We start from the raw sequence: 19,537 nt of genomic DNA, 5'->3' as shown, positions 1-19,537 counted from the left end.
GCCCCTTCCCTTCCCCAAGAAGCTTACAAATATCGAAACATTCTACGCCATAACATGCCATGACAATGACAATCCCAGCAGCATAGGAACTTCACACAGTCATCCCCTAGAATCATGTCCTCTCCACCCATGCAGCCCGCCCAACCTACCTAATCCACTCATGCTCCCATCGCCACCGAATTGACCTCCACTTCCACTCCCATACAAGCTCCCTCTCTGACTCTGCGCATGTCCCTGGCTGTGTCCATCGCCCAGCAATGTCGTAAACCGACCAACCAGCGTTTTCGCCCTCTCACTGACATCTAGGTCACCATCGCCCAGCATGATTTTTGCCGCTTCCTCAAAACCAAGATTCCGAAGTAGCATTGCGCGCTCCCGCGTTGCAGCCTCATCACTCGAATCATCCAGCCAAAGCAGATTGTGTAAGCACCAAGCGCAGGTGGCGCGAACTTCGCGCTTCGGATGCGACAGGATGGGGAGCAGGTGCTGCATGAGCGAGGTCTGGGAGATCATGAGGGAGCGGTGGTTGGGGCGGCCGTTGGCGACGTGCACGAGGACGAACACGGCTGCGAGGATGAGTTCGGGGGCGGGGTAGGCAGACCAGTTGGTTTGTTGTTGCTGGGTAGTTGTGGATGAAGTGAAGGAACTGCGTGGGTTGGTGTTGGGCCAATACGATGGCGCTGGAGAGCCGGATAGGGAGTGTGATGAGGTGGAGTTCTTGGGTCGGATTTTCGCGTCGATGAGATCGAAGAAGCGGCTGTGGCCGAAGGACTTTAGGAGGTGGTCGATCATATCGCCACTCTGTTGTTCTTCGGAAATGAAGTTGCGGATGAAGTCGAGGGCTTGTTCTTGCATGCGCACGTCGTCGCGTTCGCTGTTCAGTCGTGTGTCATGCTCGTCGTTTCTTATTTGCTGTAGGCGGTCTCGTATGTTGTTCGCGCTTGTGTATCTGGAGCCAGGGCGCTGAAGCCGTCCCATAGCGGGTATGCTCTCTGCCATTGTATCCTCTTCTTCGTCTTCGTCCTCATCCGACAGCTCGTCGTCAACGTCCATATGTGGCTCGTCTAAAGCATTCAGTATGTCCACCTGTTCTCCTGCTGCATTTGGTGTAGCCATGGCAGGCTTACTCGGCTCTCCATTGAGCACCTGCACAAGCCAGCCCACACCGAGCTCATCCAAGCATTGGATCTTCATGGGTTGCGGCAAGCCTAGGCAAAGGTGCTTCAGTGCCCAGAGACTACCAAAGCGCAGACTAAAATTTGCAGATCGACATTGTTCGCACAGAGCCCGAAGCACACCAGCCTCAATTATCTCCTGCACAGTGTTAGCTAAATCCACATAGCGGAGGGAGTGACCTACCGGACGCATTGGTGACATCTCCAGTACCAGATTAGTAATGACTTCCGTGGCGGCTATTTGTACCTTAACGCTAGGATGCATGAGAAGCTCGTACACCGGCTGTGCCACGCCGTGGTCGATAAGACTTGTCCTGAGTACGCTCACAGACCTCGACAAGGAGCGCGTGACTTTGCAGGCGGCCACAAGCACTGGCTCTGGATTGCCATTCTTTGCCGTTGTCGCTGTTGAGCCTGGCTCATTATTCTCAGTGTACGGGACCATAGCTTCGATGATATGCGTGGCAGCGCCCATCTCAATGACAAGCTTCCTCAGTCCATCCTGATCGCCAGCAAGTGCCGCCAATGCCAGTAGTACACTCTCTCTGTACTTGAAGGCGTGTAGAAGGTCAGCACTAAGACCAGGTCGACCAAGTGTGGATGAAGCGGGGTCAATGTTGGCGTCCTTGACCTCATGTGAAGACGACCGTGGTTGCCATAGAGGCTTCGACGACTTCGTGACCGTATCAAACGACCTTTTCAGAATCTGCACGAGAGTCGGAAGTATCTTGGCATCGACCGCCGCGGACTGTAGTGCTTTGTTACCAGCGACAAGTTCGGCAAGCACAAGTGGAGATCTCTCGAGCGCAAAGCGCATCTCGTCCTTCGCAGCTGGCCCGGCAGCGTATGCTTTTTTCGCGAGCTCAGATGTGGGAGACGATTCTTCGATCATGTTCACGACAAGAGGGATAATCAGGTACGAGAAGTGTCGCTCTCGCGTGGCCTTGGATGGGTCGTTGAGCGGCCATCTGTCACCAAACTTCTTCAGCAGCGCCAGCAGCCAACAAGCTGACAAGCGTTCTCTGCCTTCACTCCGTCGTGCGATAAACATCAGCCAGATGAAGAGTGGTGCCTCAGACTCATCGGTAATTACGCTGCGACCCGTGGGCTGCTGTACGGGGTCGGTATTTGTTTGCCGTCCATAAGATTCTGTTGAAGCGGCAGTGTGGGAGCCAAGCGCTGGCCATGACTTGATATATGGATCCGATTTACTCGCCATTGTTTGCACGCGAGGGATGAGCCTGTCCCAAAAAGGCTGTGGAGCACCATTGTGTTCGTCATACGACGTGTTTGTGTGGTCCTTAGGCCACGCGAAGAATTGTTGTATCGGTTGTGAGTAAGTGAAGCGTGCAGTATAGAAGTGTGAGTCCTTGATGATGGCTGCGATAGCCTCAATGACCTCAGGTAGTGAGGTGCGCGGGAGCAAATCCGGGATTGATGTGTTTGAATTCATGTTCCGTTCGACCTCATCGGACGAAGCAAAGGCCGTCAGCTTGGCAGCCAAGATATCGAGTATGCCAGCATCCACGAGCAACTTCTTCTGGTTCTCCTCCTGACAAGTCTTCGTCAGTAGGCGAACGGCCAAGGATATCTGCTGGTTGGCGTTGAGCGTCCCTGCTGGTTGCGACAATATCTCGGCCAAATTCTCAACGACTGGCCGTGCATAGATCTGCTCGCTGACGGCGAAGGCGAGTGTTGACCTCGATGATGAATCTGACATGTCTACCCAAGGGTTCTCTTGTGCGACTGCATCTACGATCTGATTCAGCGTGCGTATGGTCGTTGTGACGAGCTTCGAGGGCGTTTCGCTGAGGCGCAGCGCTTCGAGTAAGGGAGGGAGGACGTTGCCAGAGAGTAGAGGGGCAACAAATGCTGGACCGCCTGTATATTGCATGTATCAGCCTTCATGTGTTCCAGTATTTGCCCTCTCTCTACCGTTGTGGGCTCACCATTCGCAAGACTCCCTATGACAAGCGTGGCCTGGAATCTCAATTCGTCCTCAATTGTCCAGTCCACACGGCTTCCCCGACTCTCACTGGAGGGCCCAGAGCCATGTCCGTTAGCTTGGCCTCTCCTCCTCTTCCCGCCTTTGCGCGCTTCGACCCTCAGCAAGCCTGCGAGAGGCTTGATGATGCCATGTGTGACGGCGAGCTCCTTCCGCTGCTCATGGCCGACGATTTCATTCTTTAGGCTCTGCAGGGCAGCAATCTGAGCTTCGGGCGTGCTTGGGTTCGACAGCTCGACGAGCGCAGGGCGGATGATGGAGCGACCCATGGCGCGCAACGGGCGCGAATGGGTGAAGTTTGGAAATGTGCTACACAGGGCTGGCGCAGGAGGGACGGTTGCACAACGGCATGGGCGCAGGGTTGCTGCAGGATAGTGTCCACCGTCCACCGGGGAGCCAGAGGGCGCAAGCTATATCTGAAGCCTAGCGAGGACGCGATAAGAAGTGATGTGATGTGTATAGAGCCTTCGCGGGGAGGTCCGAGATTGTGTATCAGAGTGAAGTACGACCTCCAGGACGTGTAAGCACAGATTGCTTGGTCGAGACAATCAGCGCTCGTTCTGTCTGCCCCGGCAGATGTGAAGATAATCGACAGCTTCTATAAGCGGCCAATGTCACCTCGCCGCGCGTAGACATATGCTCAGACACATCTTCGGAGGACCGCTGGCGCAGACGTCACAGCCCTGTGTGCACGGACCCCATCGCATTGATTGCATGCAGCCTTTGCGCTCTGACAGCAAGTACAGCAGCAGATGGCACGCAGTGTGCACTTCAAACATGGTTTAGCTCATGTATTCGTAATGCATAGCTACATGATCATACTCGTGACGACGGTTTCCTTCCCATGCCATATGCAGTCGTAAAGTTACAGCCGTTAGTTAGGAAACACCACACCAAGAGTCCGAGGACCGTCCCAGTACCTGTCTTGGACATATGCCACACCCGTAAATGCAAATGCGAACTCCAGTGACTCCCAATCCCAACCAAGACAAAGGAGAGAAGTGTGCTTTAAAGGGTTGTGACAGGTCAAATATGCCGAAGCATGACGCTGCCTGAATGCAAGCTACCAGAAGCTCCCGGGTATGGAGATGCGCTCCACACGCTCCGGGACTTCTGCATCGTTCTCCTTGACACTGCCACCTTCGGTGAGAATGACAACTGACACGCACGCCGCATATGCTTCTCGAATAGCACATGCCATGCACGTCTCCTTGATGTTCGCTACAATCGCACTGTGACCATGGCTTGCGCACCAGGCTCTCGCGAAGACCTCGTTGTCGCTGACGCCCAGGGCCTCGATTACGAGTACCTTGGTCACCTGTTCATGGGCTGTCTTGACCTCACCGTTCGCAAGCACTAAAGCCTTCTTTCCTGGCGAAGAGCGTGACGAGGTAGGACGGGAGATGCGTCCGGATTGGCGACCCCAGTCGTGGATGTCTACGAGACCGTCGTCAATCTTGATGGACTTGTACGCAAAGTCATAGAAGAGGACTACAAAATGTCAGTAATCTGCAATTTGACTGTGGTTCCAGTGATGGCTACCGTGAGGGCCTTGGTGGCAGGGAAAGGCGTTGATGAAGTCGACATCGTATTTCAGCTTCATCGGCCAGCTCTTCCCGCCACATGCAAAGAATATCGCAGCATCGAATACCAGCGGCGCGCCTGGAATATTTCTGGTTGATGAAGGTTGCTCTTTTGCAGATTTGAAACCGAGTTTCTCGATCCTGATCAAGTCCGTCACATCTTCTGTGTCAGGCATTGGTACTTCGTAGTCGTCGACGGGATAGCTGTCATCTATCGGACCCAGCGGGTTTGTTCGCTCACCCATTGAATCAACGTCGCTTGAATCGAGCTTTGGGTCAAGTGAGGCAAGTTGCTTCACTTTGACGCATTCTGTCCGCTTGAGATCCGGCGTATAGATGCAGGGACCCACCCATCCTGCAATCTGGTTCACACCTCGAGCAGCTCCTAAAACTTTACCGACTATGCATTGGGCTGACCAGTAGGTATTCGCTCGATATTGGAAGCCCGAAGAGGGCTGCATATGGGTCAAGAATTTGAGCCCGTCCCCTGTGTCGCGGTCGCAGTCAATCAAGCTGTTCATGATTAGCCACGGCAGCGTCCTCCCTGGCAGTATAATGCCCGAGAACCAAGACATGGCATCTGCCGAGCGGTCTTCCAAAGGTTTCTCTTTCATGTCTGTCTCGTCCAGGACGTAGTCGACCTCATCCATGTTTGGCCACTTCAAGGTCGTCGCAAACGTTCTCAACGCCTCCTTCTGTCTGTTCTTGCTTTTCAGCTCAAAACTGAAGGTGCTCTGAGTGGAAGACGTCCGAGTCTTGGTGATCTCCATATTCTCTAACCAACGCTGTGCAACAGCTAGATCCCAGGTAATGATCGGCGGTAGTTGCATAATCATCTTCCTCCTGGCCTTGTCACTGTACTCTTTCGAGTGCATCCGCAGGTACAGCTCGACCGAAAGCAGCAACTGATGGAAGAACTCCTGTTTCTTATGTTGGTCTGGCGCGTCGAAGAATTTGGCTACGACCTGGTTTTTCGGGAGGGAAAAGTCAATCCATCGTGGATTGGTCAGAACCGTGACAAGGTCCTCGATCTGCTGGTCTATATTTATGTGAGGGTTGCCCGTAAACTTCTCCGGGTCATCGATGAGCGTAACGTATAGGTATCGGTACAATTCTTCAGGGTCCTATTGCACCAAAAGTTAGGCCACGTGAACCAAAGCATCCCGTACGACATTATGCACTGACATCTTCGTTAAGACCGCTCTCCAGCTTCTGCAATCGGTCCAAGATCTGTAGGAGCTTGATCTTCCGCGGGTTCACATCGCTGATGAACGGTGTGGGTGGATTGCTGCTTCCCGACTTGCTGACCCAGTAGTTCAGCGTAGTTGTGCCAGCGCTTTTTCCGAAAGCATATGCCATGCACGGCTGCTCTTGCGACAGCCAAGGAAACTGACTGTCCGATGCGCCCGTCATATTCAAAGAAATCTCCCGATATGCGGGCTGCTGGAACGGCGCGCGATCTGTCCTGCTCTGGTGCTCCGACTCCATGACTGCGTAGAAGCGGTTGTAGCCCGGCGCATTCGGTATTGAGTCCCAGTAGCCCTTGAACGTGGAAGCGCCTGCGCAGATCAGGTCTTCGGCCTGCTGCGAGCTGAGCGCATCGTCCAGTCTGTGTCCAGCGGGCGGCCATCGTCTCGAGTTGCGAAAGTCATCGAGTGGGGTGGGGTGAGAGTAGGATTCAGAGCGCTTTGACGATGGCGGGGCAAATGGTCGAAAGGCGATCATCTTGGCTTCTCCTCCACTGGACGAGGGTCGGATGGGGTTGGGATTCGAGCCATGGCGGGTGATACGCGTGCGCGTAGTCACAGGCGTGGTTCGCGTCTTTGGTCGTCCCTTGGGACCCTGGGTGTGTGTCTGTGCGGTCCCGTTCCCTATCTGTAGCTGCCGGAACCCCTCTTCAAGTTGCGCAACCGGTCGGTCAGGGAACGCGAATTGAAGAGGCGGAGGCGGTACGGGAGCTTCTGGTAGACGAAGACCCCATTGTGAATCGTAATGGTGCTGGCTGTAATCCCGGCGGGCGTATTCCGCGTTCATGTCTTCTGCATAGCAATGCTCGTGGTGGTGGAGGAGCTACGTGGGGCTCTGCTTGAACGTCAACTTGAGAAGCAAGGCTGGCAGCAGCTAGGGCAAGCCATGGTGAAGGGAGCTATAGCAAGTGGAACACATGAGGAGTGACCTAGGCGCGCTCTCGTGACGACTACTTACTCTCATGGTACTATGTCGCGCCCCTGCCGCCAGCTTGAACGGAGAAGGCGTCTCGGTACCGCTTAGTGCTGGTGCAGATCGGCTTGCGATGGGATGGTTTAGCGGCAGTGCGGGCACACGACCTCTGCGATGTCGTTGTGTATCGTAATGGGCGCTGAGGTAGTGGGGGCGGAGAGCGGCTATTGTGGTGCGGTATGGGATGGGTTTCATCTGGTCAGAGGCGGGACCTGGCGCATGTCATTCCTGCCATCTCCGTGCGTCCTGGTGTCCGACCAGCCCCTCCCCATTCTCGCGCTCATGTATGCTCGACAATATGCAAAGAAGGACCTTGGAAGTGGAGTGATAGCCTCACTTCTTCGTTAGGTACGCCGTACTAACTGGACATGGGTCCCGTGGTGGGGGGCATATCATTTGTCCACGTTACTCTGTTAGCTGCTGGAGCTTTTGGCACCCTTACAGCAACGCCAGTGGATTTGATCAGGATTTATTGCTACAAAGTTAACACTATCTAACCAATCATGCTGCTGGGCTTTTCTGTTAGCCCTGCATGTCTGCCAGCGATCCCATGCCTTCTGGCTCGTGCTGCAGCGGCCATGCACTCTCTTCTGGTAACCTCGTGCCGGATCTGTGATGCATTCTGGTGCCGTAGTCAGCTGCCAGACCTCTCGACGACATGTAGCCGCAGCGCGCCGAACCGATGCGCATATATGTTCACGATGCACTATGGCTCCTAACTCATGGCACCGTCTTCCCAACAAATGTGCCAGTATAGACTCTTGGACCGACTCCACCCCTTTTTCGTCCTCGCCTAGTCGACACCGCCAGCTCAGCGTCCATCCAACTCTTCCCTGTAAGACATGGATGGTACGTTCATGGCTTGCTGCAGCTCGCTGACCTAGGTGATGTGCACTGGCCTAGCACACAAACCTGGACCAGGTCATGTAATGTTGTGCGGTGATAAGGTTGCATACTCTCTACTACAAGAGAACGCCGTGGTGCGATGGTACTGGTGTTTCAATTAGGAATTTGATTGGTTGGTATGGATCCCAGTCGCTGATCCAGGGCTGATTGCATCCTGGGAGCCGGGCTCTGGAGCTGCCTCTGGTTCTGTTTCCATGACGAAGCCCGAGCCTCGCTCAACCAGGCCCTTGTAGTAGTCCACAAGCACCTCAGGCTTCGGGACTATCCGCCAATCTAGCCGCCTTAGGAATTCAAGCTCTAGTAGTGCCAGTTCGCGTACGCTGACACCTCCCACTCTTGCATACAGGCTGTTGGTCCAAAAACTATCACTCAGGCCCTTCGCTGCTACTGTTGCCGCTGTGATTAAGAAGCGATGCACGGTGAGGCTGCTGATTGTGAAGGAGGGGTACATGGCGCAGAGCTTGTCGACGTAGAAGACCATGGAGAGCAGGATGGGAGGCGACAGGGTCGCATGCACGATCAGACGGGAGAGATAGTCACGCACAGAGATGCCAGGCGGCGCCCTATTGCTCTAATCAGTCTTTCGTCTCCACACAAGTGCTTCTAGAAACGTACCTCGAATGAAACCGCGTGAGAGTACCGTCCCGGAGCGGTTGCTCATCGTTAATGCGCACCAGCTCCATGAGCATGTCTGATATCAACACGCCCAGTTCTTTGACGTCGCACGTCTCGTACAGGAGTGGCATGACTTTCACATCTGGCTCGTGGGGTCGTGCGCGTTTGGCTGGCGAGGAAGGAACCCGCAAGACAGCACTTGTCTGGGGCAAGGCTCCTTCCTGTCCAACTGCTGAGCGCGAGCTCGAGCCTGATGCCCTCCGAGCCGGGGGTTGAGCATTATGGACAGGCGCGAATGGCTGCGGATCCACCCGCACTTCAGGCTCTGGAGGCTCCGTGGCGACAGGCGTGGCGGAGGGCTCCCCCCGCGGTGTAGTCGCGGCAGGGTGAGCAGCCAGTAGGGCGGCTTCTGTCGTTTCGGGGCTGGTGGAAGTGGAAGTGGAAGTGAGGATAGTGTGCTGGTCCGATGCCGGGGGGTGGTAGGTGGGGGGCAGGCCTGGCGGAGTGTACTGCGTGCCGACGTCTACGTAGGCCCGTTTGCGGCTCTGCGGTGACTGCGTATAGGCGGCGGAAGGCGAGGGTATTGGAATGGGCCTCGTGGTGGAGGTGGTGGTGGCTGCGGTGACGTCGTACCGCCGCGACGACGCGCTCACGGCGAAGCGGGGAGAGTGGGCGCTGGAGGAAGCCGACGTCCGTCGCGAGGCATGATATGCGCGGCTGGGAGCGTGGAAGGCGGCCGAGGGCGATGCAGGCGCTGAGATGGTCGGTGAGGACGAGGTGAGCATGTCGAGGCTGCACGGCGCACGGCTGCTGGCAGCGATGGGCGGCAGGGCAAAGCTACAGTGAGGGCTACGGTTGGGGGAGGGAGATGCCCGCAGCGATTGCCCAATACCGTCATAGTCGATGCTGGTCGTGTCGTGGAGGAGGGAACAGTTGAGCAAACGCGGCGGCATAGACTCATCTGGCGTCGAAGAAGAAAGGCGCGATGCCACCTGCACCATCCATTCCTGGTGCGCGAAGCTTGGCTCGGCTCCAAGTCAATCGGGTCCCCTACCTTCGACTGCAGCAAACACGTTCGCTATCTGTGGCTGTCTATTGGGCCGTCCCCCGTCACGAACCCCTTCACCTCCTGCAGCGAGGCATGATACGCCGAAAGCTCTGCTGTGGCTCTCCCTGTGGCGCCACCACTGGCAATTCTCACCGCGCCCATTGTGCGCCCAGCGAACAGCGGTCCTGGGCGTGTCCTTCGTCATCGGCATCTCGTTGCCGCAGCCCAGCACGGGACTAAGCCCTGCTTCCGAGGCGCGACCAACTCCGACCTGTCCAGTGTCCAACACCAAACACCACAGAAAAATTCATCCATGTTTAGCTTCCGCGCTGCTTAGCTTGCGCAACGGTGGCACTGACGCTACAAACAAGCCGCGCGGAGCGATACGCCGGGGGCCGCAGTCCGCCGACAACGTGTGCAATTGTACTCTGCTGATTGACTGAGTGTGCCAGTCACGAGTCCGTCTAGATCGTCAGAAGGCCCGATACCACGATACCCCAGATGATAGAGGGAGGTTGCGAACATCGGTCAGATTTACCAAATGTGCTCAAAGAATGGAGCGCCGTTGCACCATTAGTGTTGGGCAGGTGTCGCCGAGTCGCACAGCTTTGGACTCAGCCTTCAATTAGTGCCATGTTAGAGCACCGATATTACATGGCATACCACTACAGAAACATGTGCAAGATTGACGGAGCAGGTATGCCAGCTATCCTCGAGTCTTATACGCTCGCACCTTAGCCATGCCCTTTCGACGATACATTTGAGGCCTCCAATTCCGCTGAGAAACCTTGCCTTCCAAGCGTTGGCGAATGCAGCTCAGCAGCCATTGGTTGCGAGCTTTTGCGGTCACTAAAGTATATGTCAGTCGAGTACCGTAATGCTCAGCAGCCCCGACAACGTACTTGTGGGACGGCATTCTTTTCATATTGATATGTGGTCCCGCATACGCCGGTAACGGACGGCCAAAGGCTGGCGGATACTCTCCTTGTGGGGACTGCGGCGACTGAGAGAATGTCGATTGCCTGTAATCCGGCTCTGGATGTACACCTCCCACACCCTGAGGCTTCGCTGTACTACCTTGGCCATGATGTCGGATCAGTTCCTTGAGCGACTTCAAGCGCCCAACGAAGAAGAAGAGTGCGGCACAAACTACTAAGAAAGCTCCTGCGCCGACTGATATGCCTACGATCGCAGCGGTGGACAGTCCATGCGAATGGTCATGCGACGCATCTGCTTGCCGAGGAGTCGAAGTAGAGCCACCTGGGATGGGAGAATCCGAAGTCGTAAAGCCGCCTTCAAGCGGAATTGACTCCCCAGGTGCAAGCTGGTGCGTCGTCATGTTCGCTGCCTGGATCTGCTTGTCTAGCGTTTGTGTCTCATTAGGATTTATTACGCCAACCATCAGGTGCTTGTGACAAGAGTCTTTTGCTGCGCAGTAGAAGAACACGGGCTCCGTGCTGTTGATGCTGACATCAAAACTTGATGTCTGAAAAGCAATTAGCATATTTCTTCAATGCCAGCAAGGGAGCCCGTACCCCAGTTTCAATCATCTGTTCTCCCGACCAGAATCCATCTCTATTTGCTCCGTTCGACTCATATGGCACGCACGGTTTTTCAAAGTCCGCACGTGCAACAGAGTGGCCTCTAGGGTAGAACTCGAACGATATGACATCTCCGATGAGTACGTCAGGTAGTACCGCTGGTTCAAACTTGAACTCGGTGCCAGGGCCAACTTTAATGGTATGGGATGTCGACGATCTCTTCAGCAGAAAGGCTTGAGAAGCAAAAAGGGAAGGACTCGTAACGATAGGCGGTAGAGCCGAGGAGATTGTTGTAGTAATCATGAGCGTCGATTGCTCTACCTCTGCCTCAGCCGTGAAGGAAGTTTCTGATGACGTCGACATTGGACGGCCAGCGTTATGCGCTGATACGAGCGAGCCGGGCGTGGTCTGTAAGTTCCGTGACGTTCAACTGAGCTTTCAAGTTCGATGAAGCGACCTTGACACTCTATCAACAAGAAGGCATAAAACGAGAGACTACATAGGGACGGATTCAAATCATCAAATCATCGCAGCAACGCGCGAAGCAAACAACCTCTTCAGGAAGCAATACCGGGAAAGTCTATTGGCACTCTCCATGGAGCAATCCTGTATCACGGAAGCCGCGAAGAGATCATGGGTTCGTTCGTCAGCACCTCTCACAGCCACACGGATATTTGCTGGGAAATGTCCGCAAGCCGTCTTGTACTCTACGACCGCACAACGTTAAATCCCAACGGTACTACAGTGAAGTCAAATGACAGCACTTCTTGTAACCCCATCTTGTCTCTTCTCACATGGCGCAGCGAGCCCCGTGTACATACGCGGCACCCAAGCTATTCGACGAACCACAACATACATGCATGTGTGAATATCGCTGCGTCGCTTCACACCGGTATTATTCTAACTCCACAGCGCTTCCATAGCTACAGGGGTTGTATTCCTGTTCCCCACATCGTTCCTACCTCTCATAGTCTACTTGGAACAATACGTACTAACATCCGTAGCTACAGGTAGGTTCATACACAAACATGAGAGTCTATGTCTATCAATAATTACGAAGGAGAGAGGGACTTGGTTCAGAAACAATCCGTGCGGGCTCTGGATAACCTTGGAGTACTATTAGAAACTGACTGTCGTCCTGAAGAGACTCAAAAGCTAATCAATATGCTGCGCAATACCAAGAGCACTTTGAAGTCATGCAGGCTGGACTTGCTTACGCTTTGACATTGCTTAAAGACAGTGCTCACAGACAGACCTTGTGTGGCGCACACAAAGTAGCTTAGCACCTGATGCGACTTCGCAAAAATGCCATATGAAACAAGTGACAAGCCGGCCCTCTATAGTCTGGATTACTTTGAGCAACGTCTTGGATTGTCACTGCTACATGCAAATTACGAAAACAAGAGATGCACGCATACACAATGTCGAGATATCGCTAAACTGCACCGACATGTCGAAGCGAGCTAGGCGTGCTAAACAAAAGGAAAATGCATGTCGCTGGGTAATGCTAATCGATCACCTACTCTCGGATCGCTCCCCTCTTCAACGGGCTTCTCGGGCTCCTCGGGCTGTGCGACGGCACGCTAAAAAAACCCACAGCAGGCAGCTTCGGACTCTTCAGCGCGTCAGACATGCTCTCCTGCCGCACCCTGGGCGTGAAGGCTCTCGCAAGCGCAGGAGGACTACGCAAGGGGCCGGTCGCGGGTATTTGATCGTCCGTCAGGCTGGAGACATCGTTCATCTCTGCATATTCGGCTGTCTTCTCAAGTAGAAGCTTTTGCACATCCTCCATATGCGCTTCGAGCATGGCGTCTAAAGTATCTTCCTTGTCGACTGGACGAGATTACCGAGCTTGCGACGGAGTTTACGTTGGCGGGAGGGGTCCCAGACGAAATGGCTGTTCTTGACGAAGATCTTGGAATGCTGTTGGGTGACAGGTCAGCATGTGTTCAGCGAGATATGGATAAATGGGACTTACTGCATGATACCAAAGAGCTATGGTGTCGTCTGTGGGTCGCTTTATCGACTGAATCGTGGTCTCCGCCACAAATCCAATTAGGCACTCGACGACACTGTCCGGTTCTGTACAGTTTTCTTTAATGCAAGTCAGCTTTAATCTATGTTCGACTCCTAGGAAGCCCACCATAGTTGCTCAAAAGATCCACCAAGCCAGCGTAGGCGTCTCCGATACCCATGAAGAACACTTGTGTTGCGTCGTGGGGCCTATCTTGGCGTTAGTAAATGCTACATCTCAGACTGAGTAACTGCTCACTCAATGTAGTTTTCCCAGATGTACGCTGCCAATTCCCGTGTTTGGTGTGCACGTTTTTCCGAATCGTCAGCTCTGACATATCCATCCTCAGGCTGTCCTATCATTAGTCCATGAATGTCTCCCGTGATTTTATGGCTTACATCTTCGACAGAAACGATCTTTGGGATGTTTACATCGACCACTTCGAACTTATTGTTCAAAGCCCAATCAATGTACCTCTTGGTAACATCAGTCTTCACGTTCAAAGTCAGTGTCGATACAGCGCAAGACTGTACTACTACTTACAAGCCAGGTGTTGTGGAGTTCTCGCTTCCCCGTGACAGGATCCTCGTGATCTCGGAAAGATGGAGGATCATGGAAGATCAATAGTAGTGGATGCCGACCCATGAAACCAGGCCTGGTATAGTCAGTAGAGTTCTTCAGGGGCCAATAGTGTTGTACTTACGTAGCGATGACGTTGTGCTCGAAGGTTTGAGCAAGACCTGTTCTGTTGATTGTCAAAGGTAAAGGCGTCATGGCATGGTCCTGGGATAGTCGCAGACTCTGCCATTCTCTTACAACTTCGTGTAAACGATGTGTATTCTTGTAGCCAGGATCGCTCTTGTCGAGATGCTTCGGATACATGCATTTCCAATACCTTGAATGCTGGCGCTTCACCTGCTCGATAGTGTAGACGGCGCTGTCTTTGGGTGCAGGCATATCTTCTTGTAGTCGATCGGGAGGCTCAAGCATGAGTACACGGGTCACCGCCAATGCGGACCGTGCGATTGACCGCAAGTTGTAGCCCCCTTCGAGACATACCACGAGCTTGCCTCTGGCTAAGCGCATGAGCATGTGGGTCATGTGCCCGTACGCTGCAGGTGTTACAAAACAACCTCCCAGGATATCTCCTTCTGCTGCGTCGAAGCCAGCAGAAATTATGACCAGGTCTGGGTCGAACTCAGTCGCTATGGGCATCACGACCTCTTGAAATGCGTATAAGTACTCTGCATCTCCCATCCCATGATCGGCCCAGGGAATGTTCACGTTCTTGCCCTCACCAGGACCCTCCCCGCTGTAGTCTAGGTCCCCATCCGGGAGGTTCGGGTAGAAATTACCACCCCGAAACACATGGAGGGAGATGTAGAGCACGTTAGGATCGTTGTAAAATGCATGCTGGATTCCGTTGCCATGATGAACATCCCAGTCGAGGATCATGACTTTGCGGCATGTTTCTGGATATGCTTCTTGACACACGCGTGTTGCTATTGGCACATTGTTGAAGATGCAGAATCCCGAAGGTTGGTTACTCTCCGCGTGATGTCCTGGAGGTCGAACGATGGCGATTGCATTGCGCACAGAACCCTGGACTACTGCTTTACAAGCTTCGATGGCTCCTCCTGCTGCGAGCTTTGCGCATTCAAAGGTTGCCTGATTGAAGTAAATGGAGTCCAGTTGCTCGGCTTCGAACTTTAATTGTTCTGATTTCATATCTGCAGCAAATGTTAGCCGTCGTCTACGTCCAGGTCTTGGGGCCTTACATTGTAATGACTTCACGAGTTCGTAGTGCTCCTCGGTATGAATCAACAAAATCTCGGGACGGCTGGCCGGCCGAATGGCGATTCTCCAGCAATGCTGCTCTGTCTGATCGTCTTCTGCAGTAGATGAGCCTACTAAGCCTGCTTGTCTGATCTCTTCGAAGATGGAGTGTATCCGCCGTGGATCTTCCGGGTGTATGTCGTCTGCATTGAGCGTCATGCTAGGCAACTCCGCATGGAACCGCATACGAGAGTCATACACCAAACCCGTCTTCGATGACGCATATGGGAGCACAATTGCCCGTGGTTTGGGTGCTATACGCACTTCTGGACTTGAGCGGCTTCTTGGTGTTGAGATGTCCATGTCATCTGTCGACTTTCGTGCCCTATATTCGTTCTCGTTGTGGCCACTCGGCCGGAAAGATTGCGAGGTTTTGGATGGGCTGTGAAATGGTAATGAGTCGTTATGGAAGTGGGACGGATTTTGAAGTCCGAGCTTGGATGGGTCTACCGTAGAAGGCAGCGCATCGCCATTCAGCTCTGTCGAGGCTATTATGGATTCCTCATCAGCCATAGGATAATCTTCGCTATCCATGGCTTCGGTGAGCCAGTGAAGCGGGCGCTGACGCCGCGCTTCTATCCTCGACGATCCGTTGACAACTGACTTTATGTTAGTGTCTAGCAGATGGCATGCTTCGCTTTATTGAGCATGTTTCTACGCATGCCGATCGAATGCAGCAGTCTGATTCAAGCGCTGAGTATCCTGCAGGGCAGCTCCGGGGGGAAGCGGGTGGAGCAATGCCGTCATACACGCGCTGTAGGTGGGGGAAAGCGTGTATGAACGGCACCGGGCGAGCCAAGCTTTGCCCTGGCTAGCACGCTTTGACATAGAAGGAGAGTCGTGCGAATAAGATCTACCGTTTCACTTACTTCGCGCGTCCTCACAGCATGGAGGTTGTTGATTTCCAGAAAGCAGAAGTAGAAAGCTTAGAAAGAAAAAGGTGATTTATGGCTGTCTGTCGACACAATAATGTTTGTGGTAAGAGCGACAGTCTGCCTATTGTATCTGCTGCAGCCTCGTCGGTGTGTCAGTCTATGTTGGTGTAAGTAAAGTTCATGCTCGTGTTCCTCTGAGGTCTCACTTCGGCGCGAACAGCAAACAGGTGTTATCCACATGCGCGATTGCCCAATCACGCGTTTTGAAAGTATGCTGTGAGGCTCGAGCAATTATGCGAACTCCCAGCTTAGACACTAAATGTTAGGAAGTAAAGTTGATGTTTGTGTACGCGGTATCTGATGAACTTGTAGAGCACAAGGAGCGTCGAGACTAAAGCAGCGCCAAGGCGTTAGCGTCAATTTCCCCTTGACCTTCGCGATCTTCTACGCAGGAGCTTTCTCTTAGAAACATCATGGGTTGAAGCCATTTTGTATAAAAGCTTGTGCGTGGCGATGGCTCGTGTTTTGATACCGATGAAAGTCTGCCAGTAGTGATTCCTTCTCGCTTGGAAAGTCTCATGGATTCGACTACTATCATCTGGCAGTGAACCTCCAATCTGCTTTTATGACCAGAGAACTGTTACAGCTCAATGAAAGCTTTTGTTCAAAAAGTGATTCTGTCATCGAAAATCCAAGTATACTTACGTCCGAAACGCATCCTATCTGTGACCATCAATATGTCTACAGCATAACTCAAATACAGGACAATTCCAAGGTTGCTAGTGACGTTAATTAGAATCTCGAGGCTGCAACCAGAGCCCAAGTGTACTTCTGGATCATAGAATCCATGAATATCTTCTTACGCAACCACACGTTTTCTCAACGTGCCAGGACGCAGTATGTCAGACTGCTTGGCTGAGCTGAGCGAGTGTAGATACTGTATATTACTACGGGTATGAGATCACTTAGTTATCGAATATTGCAGTAAAGTCAAAATTACACCATCAAAGCGTAGACATACAGCTCATTGCTCAATTCGTCCGGTATGACCTGGAGGCAACGATCCAGCACCGATCGACTTTTCTGAGCTCTCTCAATGCTGCTATAGTCTAACCAATTTCGGAAGAGCTGTGTCTACCTCGGAAGCCATCGATTATTTCTCAAGGCCGCCGCTAGCCACGGAGGCTGTTCAAATGTTAGCTCGTGCTTCCGATCTGATCCTGCACCCGATTCTTCCCGTTCCGTACCCCGTACGTCCCTCACGCGACTCCAGGTTTTCTCAAGCGAGGCTAAGAACATAATGGGGTCCCGGGAACTAGGGAAGACGTGATCCGCACGAGACATGCAGGTGCAGGAGTTGCCTCGGAAACCAGTTGCGGTATGTACGCTAGTGACAGGCGACAGCAGGGATCTGAGCGGGTGAGGGGAGCTTTGGAGAAGAACTTGTTAGCAGTATGATATCACGTCTCGCAGTAAGGACCATGTTTTGTGTGATTATTGTTCATTCATGTCATGTCTAGCATAATTTTACTGCTGCATACACATCGCAATCTTTCTCATGGACCAAATCAGGTGAAGATGCGAATCAGAGTTTAGGCATGGCCTGGCTCCGTCCTGATTCCTAGGCGTTACCATCGACCTTGGCAATGTAGACCAAGAGGTCGAGGACACGGCGGGAGTAACCCCACTCGTTGTCGTACCAGGAGACGAGCTTGACGAAGTTCTTGTTCAGGGAGATACCGGCCTTGGCGTCGAAGATGGAAGAGCGGGTGTCACCGTTCAAGTCGGTGGAGACGATCTCGTCCTCAGTGTATCCGAGAATGCCTATATAGAGTTAGGAGTGTTTTTTTTTAACCAGTGAATGTAAACATACCGTTAAGAGGACCATCAGCGGCGGCCTTGACGGCCTCCTTGATCTCATCGTAGGTAGCACCCTTCTCGAGGCGGACAGTCAAGTCAACCACAGAAACGTTGGAGGTGGGAACACGCATGGACATTCCGGTGAGCTTGCCGTTGAGGTCAGGAATGACCTTGCCGACAGCCTTGGCGGCACCAGTGCTGCTGGGAATGATGTTCTGGGCCGCAGTGCGGCCACCACGCCAGTCCTTGGCGGAAGGGCCGTCAACGACTTTCTGGGTAGCGGTGTAGGAGTGGACGGTGGTCATCAAACCCTCAATGATGGTGAACTTGTCGTGGATGACCTTGGCGAGGGGAGCCAAGCAGTTGGTTGTGCAGGAGGCGTTGGAGAGCACCTCGATGTCCTTGGTGTAGGTCTCGTTGTTGACACCCATGACGAACATGGGCGCATCAGCCGAGGGAGCGGAGATGACGACCTTCTTAGCACCACCCTTCAAGTGGGCCTTGGCCTTGTCGGTGGTGGTGAAGACACCGGTGGACTCAACGACGTAGTATGCGCCGGTCTCGCTCCATGGGATGTTGGCGGGGTCCTTCTCAGTGTAGAAGCGGATGGTCTTGCCGTTGATGGTCAGGTCGTTGCCCTCGACCTTGATGTCGCCCTTGAACTGGCCGTGCTGGCTGTCATACTTGAGCATGTAGGCCTGGACGCATGTTAGCCCGTATTCTGCAGTACAATTTCCAGGCGGTCTGGAGCGGCGCAATGAGGGCGCGGTTTGCTTACAGCGTAGTGTGGCTCGATGAAGGGGTCGTTGACGGCGACGATCTCGACGTCGTTGTGCTCGATGCTGGGTCGGCGTTAGCTAGATCGCTCAACTGTAGCTCTCGATGATAGAATACATACGCATTGCGGAAGACGATACGGCCAATGCGACCGAAGCCGTTGATACCAACCTGTGTGCGACTGTCAATTGCTGCTATGAGCTTAGGCGGGGTAAGAGAAGCTCACCTTGACGACCATGATGTGTAGATTCTTGTGCTGAGGAGAGTTTAGTATTGAAGTAACGGGGAATTGGAAGATGAGAGGCGCGCTCACTGTTTAAATGGAAGATGGGATTGAGGTGGAATGGGAGAGAAGAGATTTGTTGTCTGGGAAGGCGCGATGTTTGTTGGGCCTGGTGGGGGGGAAGGAGCTTGCCCCGCTTATGTAGTTTGAACGTCTCGTTCAGGGCTTTGCGTCACAGGCTATACTTTTTCTCTAATCCGATACGCAGCACGGCCGGATCCAATAATATACTTGTTGCCCTCCCACTCCACGTATCCGGCCGGGTGCTGCAACCTGCGTTCTAGAATGCATGCTACCTCGGGCGCGTGTTTGTCGTGGAGGGTGCGCGGAACCATACGGAGGCCTACTGCAGCTCGGCTACGTTCACTCTAGCATTCAATACATGCCCGAGGCTCTCAAGGGACTCTTGATCTCGGAAACGAACTCTCTTACCTTCGTAGTCTCGTAGCCCGCGTTGTGGTCGAAACTTCATCCTTGCAAATTGGCTGCACATCGCTAGCTTGGCTACCGGAACTCTAAGCGCAACCGGCGTGGCAATCTCAGTCAAGATACTGCTTACGAAAGAGCTATGTGCGCGTATCGTAATGCGGCGTGTCGGTGGGATGACATTGACTAGCTGTCAAAAGCAACTCTCATGGGTATGGAATGGACGTGCCCGAGCACATGTTTGCAGGCTCGTTTGGTCATTTGATGAGATAAAACAAAGGACGCCACAGCGGGACCGGACTAGCTGTTGAGACGAGCTCTTGGTGTAACCTCCGAGAATTGCAGCGCCGAGTCAACGATCGGTGTTGGGGAA

At 53.4% G+C, this 19,537-nt stretch overlaps 7 protein-coding genes across 7 annotated transcripts; 1 reads left to right on the top strand and 6 right to left on the bottom strand.

Annotated features, from left to right (window-relative positions):
- Positions 1 to 99: 99 nt before the first annotated feature.
- Positions 100 to 3,449, bottom strand: SNOG_01284 (hypothetical protein; the record flags this gene model as incomplete). Its single annotated transcript, XM_001791878.1, has 2 exons — positions 100 to 3,056; positions 3,125 to 3,449. 2 exons carry the CDS (start codon positions 3,447 to 3,449, stop codon positions 100 to 102), a joined length of 3,282 nt encoding a protein of 1,093 aa, XP_001791930.1.
- Positions 3,450 to 4,243: 794 nt separating this feature from the next.
- On the bottom strand, positions 4,244 to 6,797 carry SNOG_01283 (hypothetical protein; the record flags this gene model as incomplete). Its single annotated transcript, XM_001791877.1, has 3 exons — positions 4,244 to 4,671; positions 4,723 to 5,887; positions 5,949 to 6,797. 3 exons carry the CDS (start codon positions 6,795 to 6,797, stop codon positions 4,244 to 4,246), a joined length of 2,442 nt encoding a protein of 813 aa, XP_001791929.1.
- A 689-nt stretch (positions 6,798 to 7,486) lies between these two features.
- On the top strand, positions 7,487 to 7,740 carry SNOG_01282 (hypothetical protein; the record flags this gene model as incomplete). Its single annotated transcript, XM_001791876.1, has 2 exons — positions 7,487 to 7,576; positions 7,648 to 7,740. The coding sequence occupies 2 exons, from the start codon at positions 7,487 to 7,489 to the stop codon at positions 7,738 to 7,740; spliced, it is 183 nt and encodes a 60-aa protein (XP_001791928.1).
- Positions 7,741 to 7,986: 246 nt separating this feature from the next.
- On the bottom strand, positions 7,987 to 9,505 carry SNOG_01281 (hypothetical protein; the record flags this gene model as incomplete). The annotated part of the gene is made up of 3 exons (XM_001791875.1): positions 7,987 to 8,142; positions 8,209 to 8,452; positions 8,505 to 9,505. The coding sequence occupies 3 exons, from the start codon at positions 9,503 to 9,505 to the stop codon at positions 7,987 to 7,989; spliced, it is 1,401 nt and encodes a 466-aa protein (XP_001791927.1).
- Positions 9,506 to 10,286: 781 nt separating this feature from the next.
- On the bottom strand, positions 10,287 to 11,456 carry SNOG_01280 (hypothetical protein; the record flags this gene model as incomplete). The annotated part of the gene is made up of 3 exons (XM_001791874.1): positions 10,287 to 10,401; positions 10,455 to 11,038; positions 11,088 to 11,456. 3 exons carry the CDS (start codon positions 11,454 to 11,456, stop codon positions 10,287 to 10,289), a joined length of 1,068 nt encoding a protein of 355 aa, XP_001791926.1.
- Positions 11,457 to 12,486: 1,030 nt separating this feature from the next.
- Positions 12,487 to 14,835, bottom strand: SNOG_01279 (hypothetical protein; the record flags this gene model as incomplete). Its single annotated transcript, XM_001791873.1, has 5 exons — positions 12,487 to 12,926; positions 12,962 to 13,016; positions 13,072 to 13,175; positions 13,237 to 13,316; positions 13,811 to 14,835. 5 exons carry the CDS (start codon positions 14,833 to 14,835, stop codon positions 12,613 to 12,615), a joined length of 1,578 nt encoding a protein of 525 aa, XP_001791925.1. The 3' UTR covers positions 12,487 to 12,612.
- Positions 14,836 to 17,306: 2,471 nt separating this feature from the next.
- Positions 17,307 to 18,824, bottom strand: SNOG_01278 (hypothetical protein). The gene is made up of 6 exons (XM_001791872.1): positions 18,769 to 18,824; positions 18,682 to 18,711; positions 18,577 to 18,626; positions 18,457 to 18,520; positions 17,692 to 18,376; positions 17,307 to 17,642 (listed from the first exon to the last, which is right to left on the bottom strand). Exons 2-6 carry the CDS (start codon positions 18,691 to 18,693, stop codon positions 17,440 to 17,442), a joined length of 1,014 nt encoding a protein of 337 aa, XP_001791924.1. The 5' UTR covers positions 18,694 to 18,711; positions 18,769 to 18,824; the 3' UTR covers positions 17,307 to 17,439.
- Between the last annotated feature and the right edge of the window lie 713 nt (positions 18,825 to 19,537).

Source organism: Parastagonospora nodorum (genome assembly GCF_000146915.1).
Source record: "Parastagonospora nodorum SN15 chromosome Unknown scaffold_2, whole genome shotgun sequence".
Classification (NCBI taxonomy): Eukaryota; Fungi; Ascomycota; class Dothideomycetes; order Pleosporales; family Phaeosphaeriaceae; genus Parastagonospora; species Parastagonospora nodorum.
Note: the sequence above shows the minus strand (reverse complement) of the source record. Positions and strands in the feature narration are given on the sequence as shown.

Coding starts and splice junctions, on each gene's coding strand:
- SNOG_01278 (XM_001791872.1), bottom strand. Junction 18,377..18,456: donor TCATCGAGCCACACTACGCT/GTAAGCAAACCG, acceptor ACATGCGTCCAG/GCCTACATGCTCAAGTATGA. Junction 17,643..17,691: donor CGCTGATGGTCCTCTTAACG/GTATGTTTACAT, acceptor AACTCTATATAG/GCATTCTCGGATACACTGAG.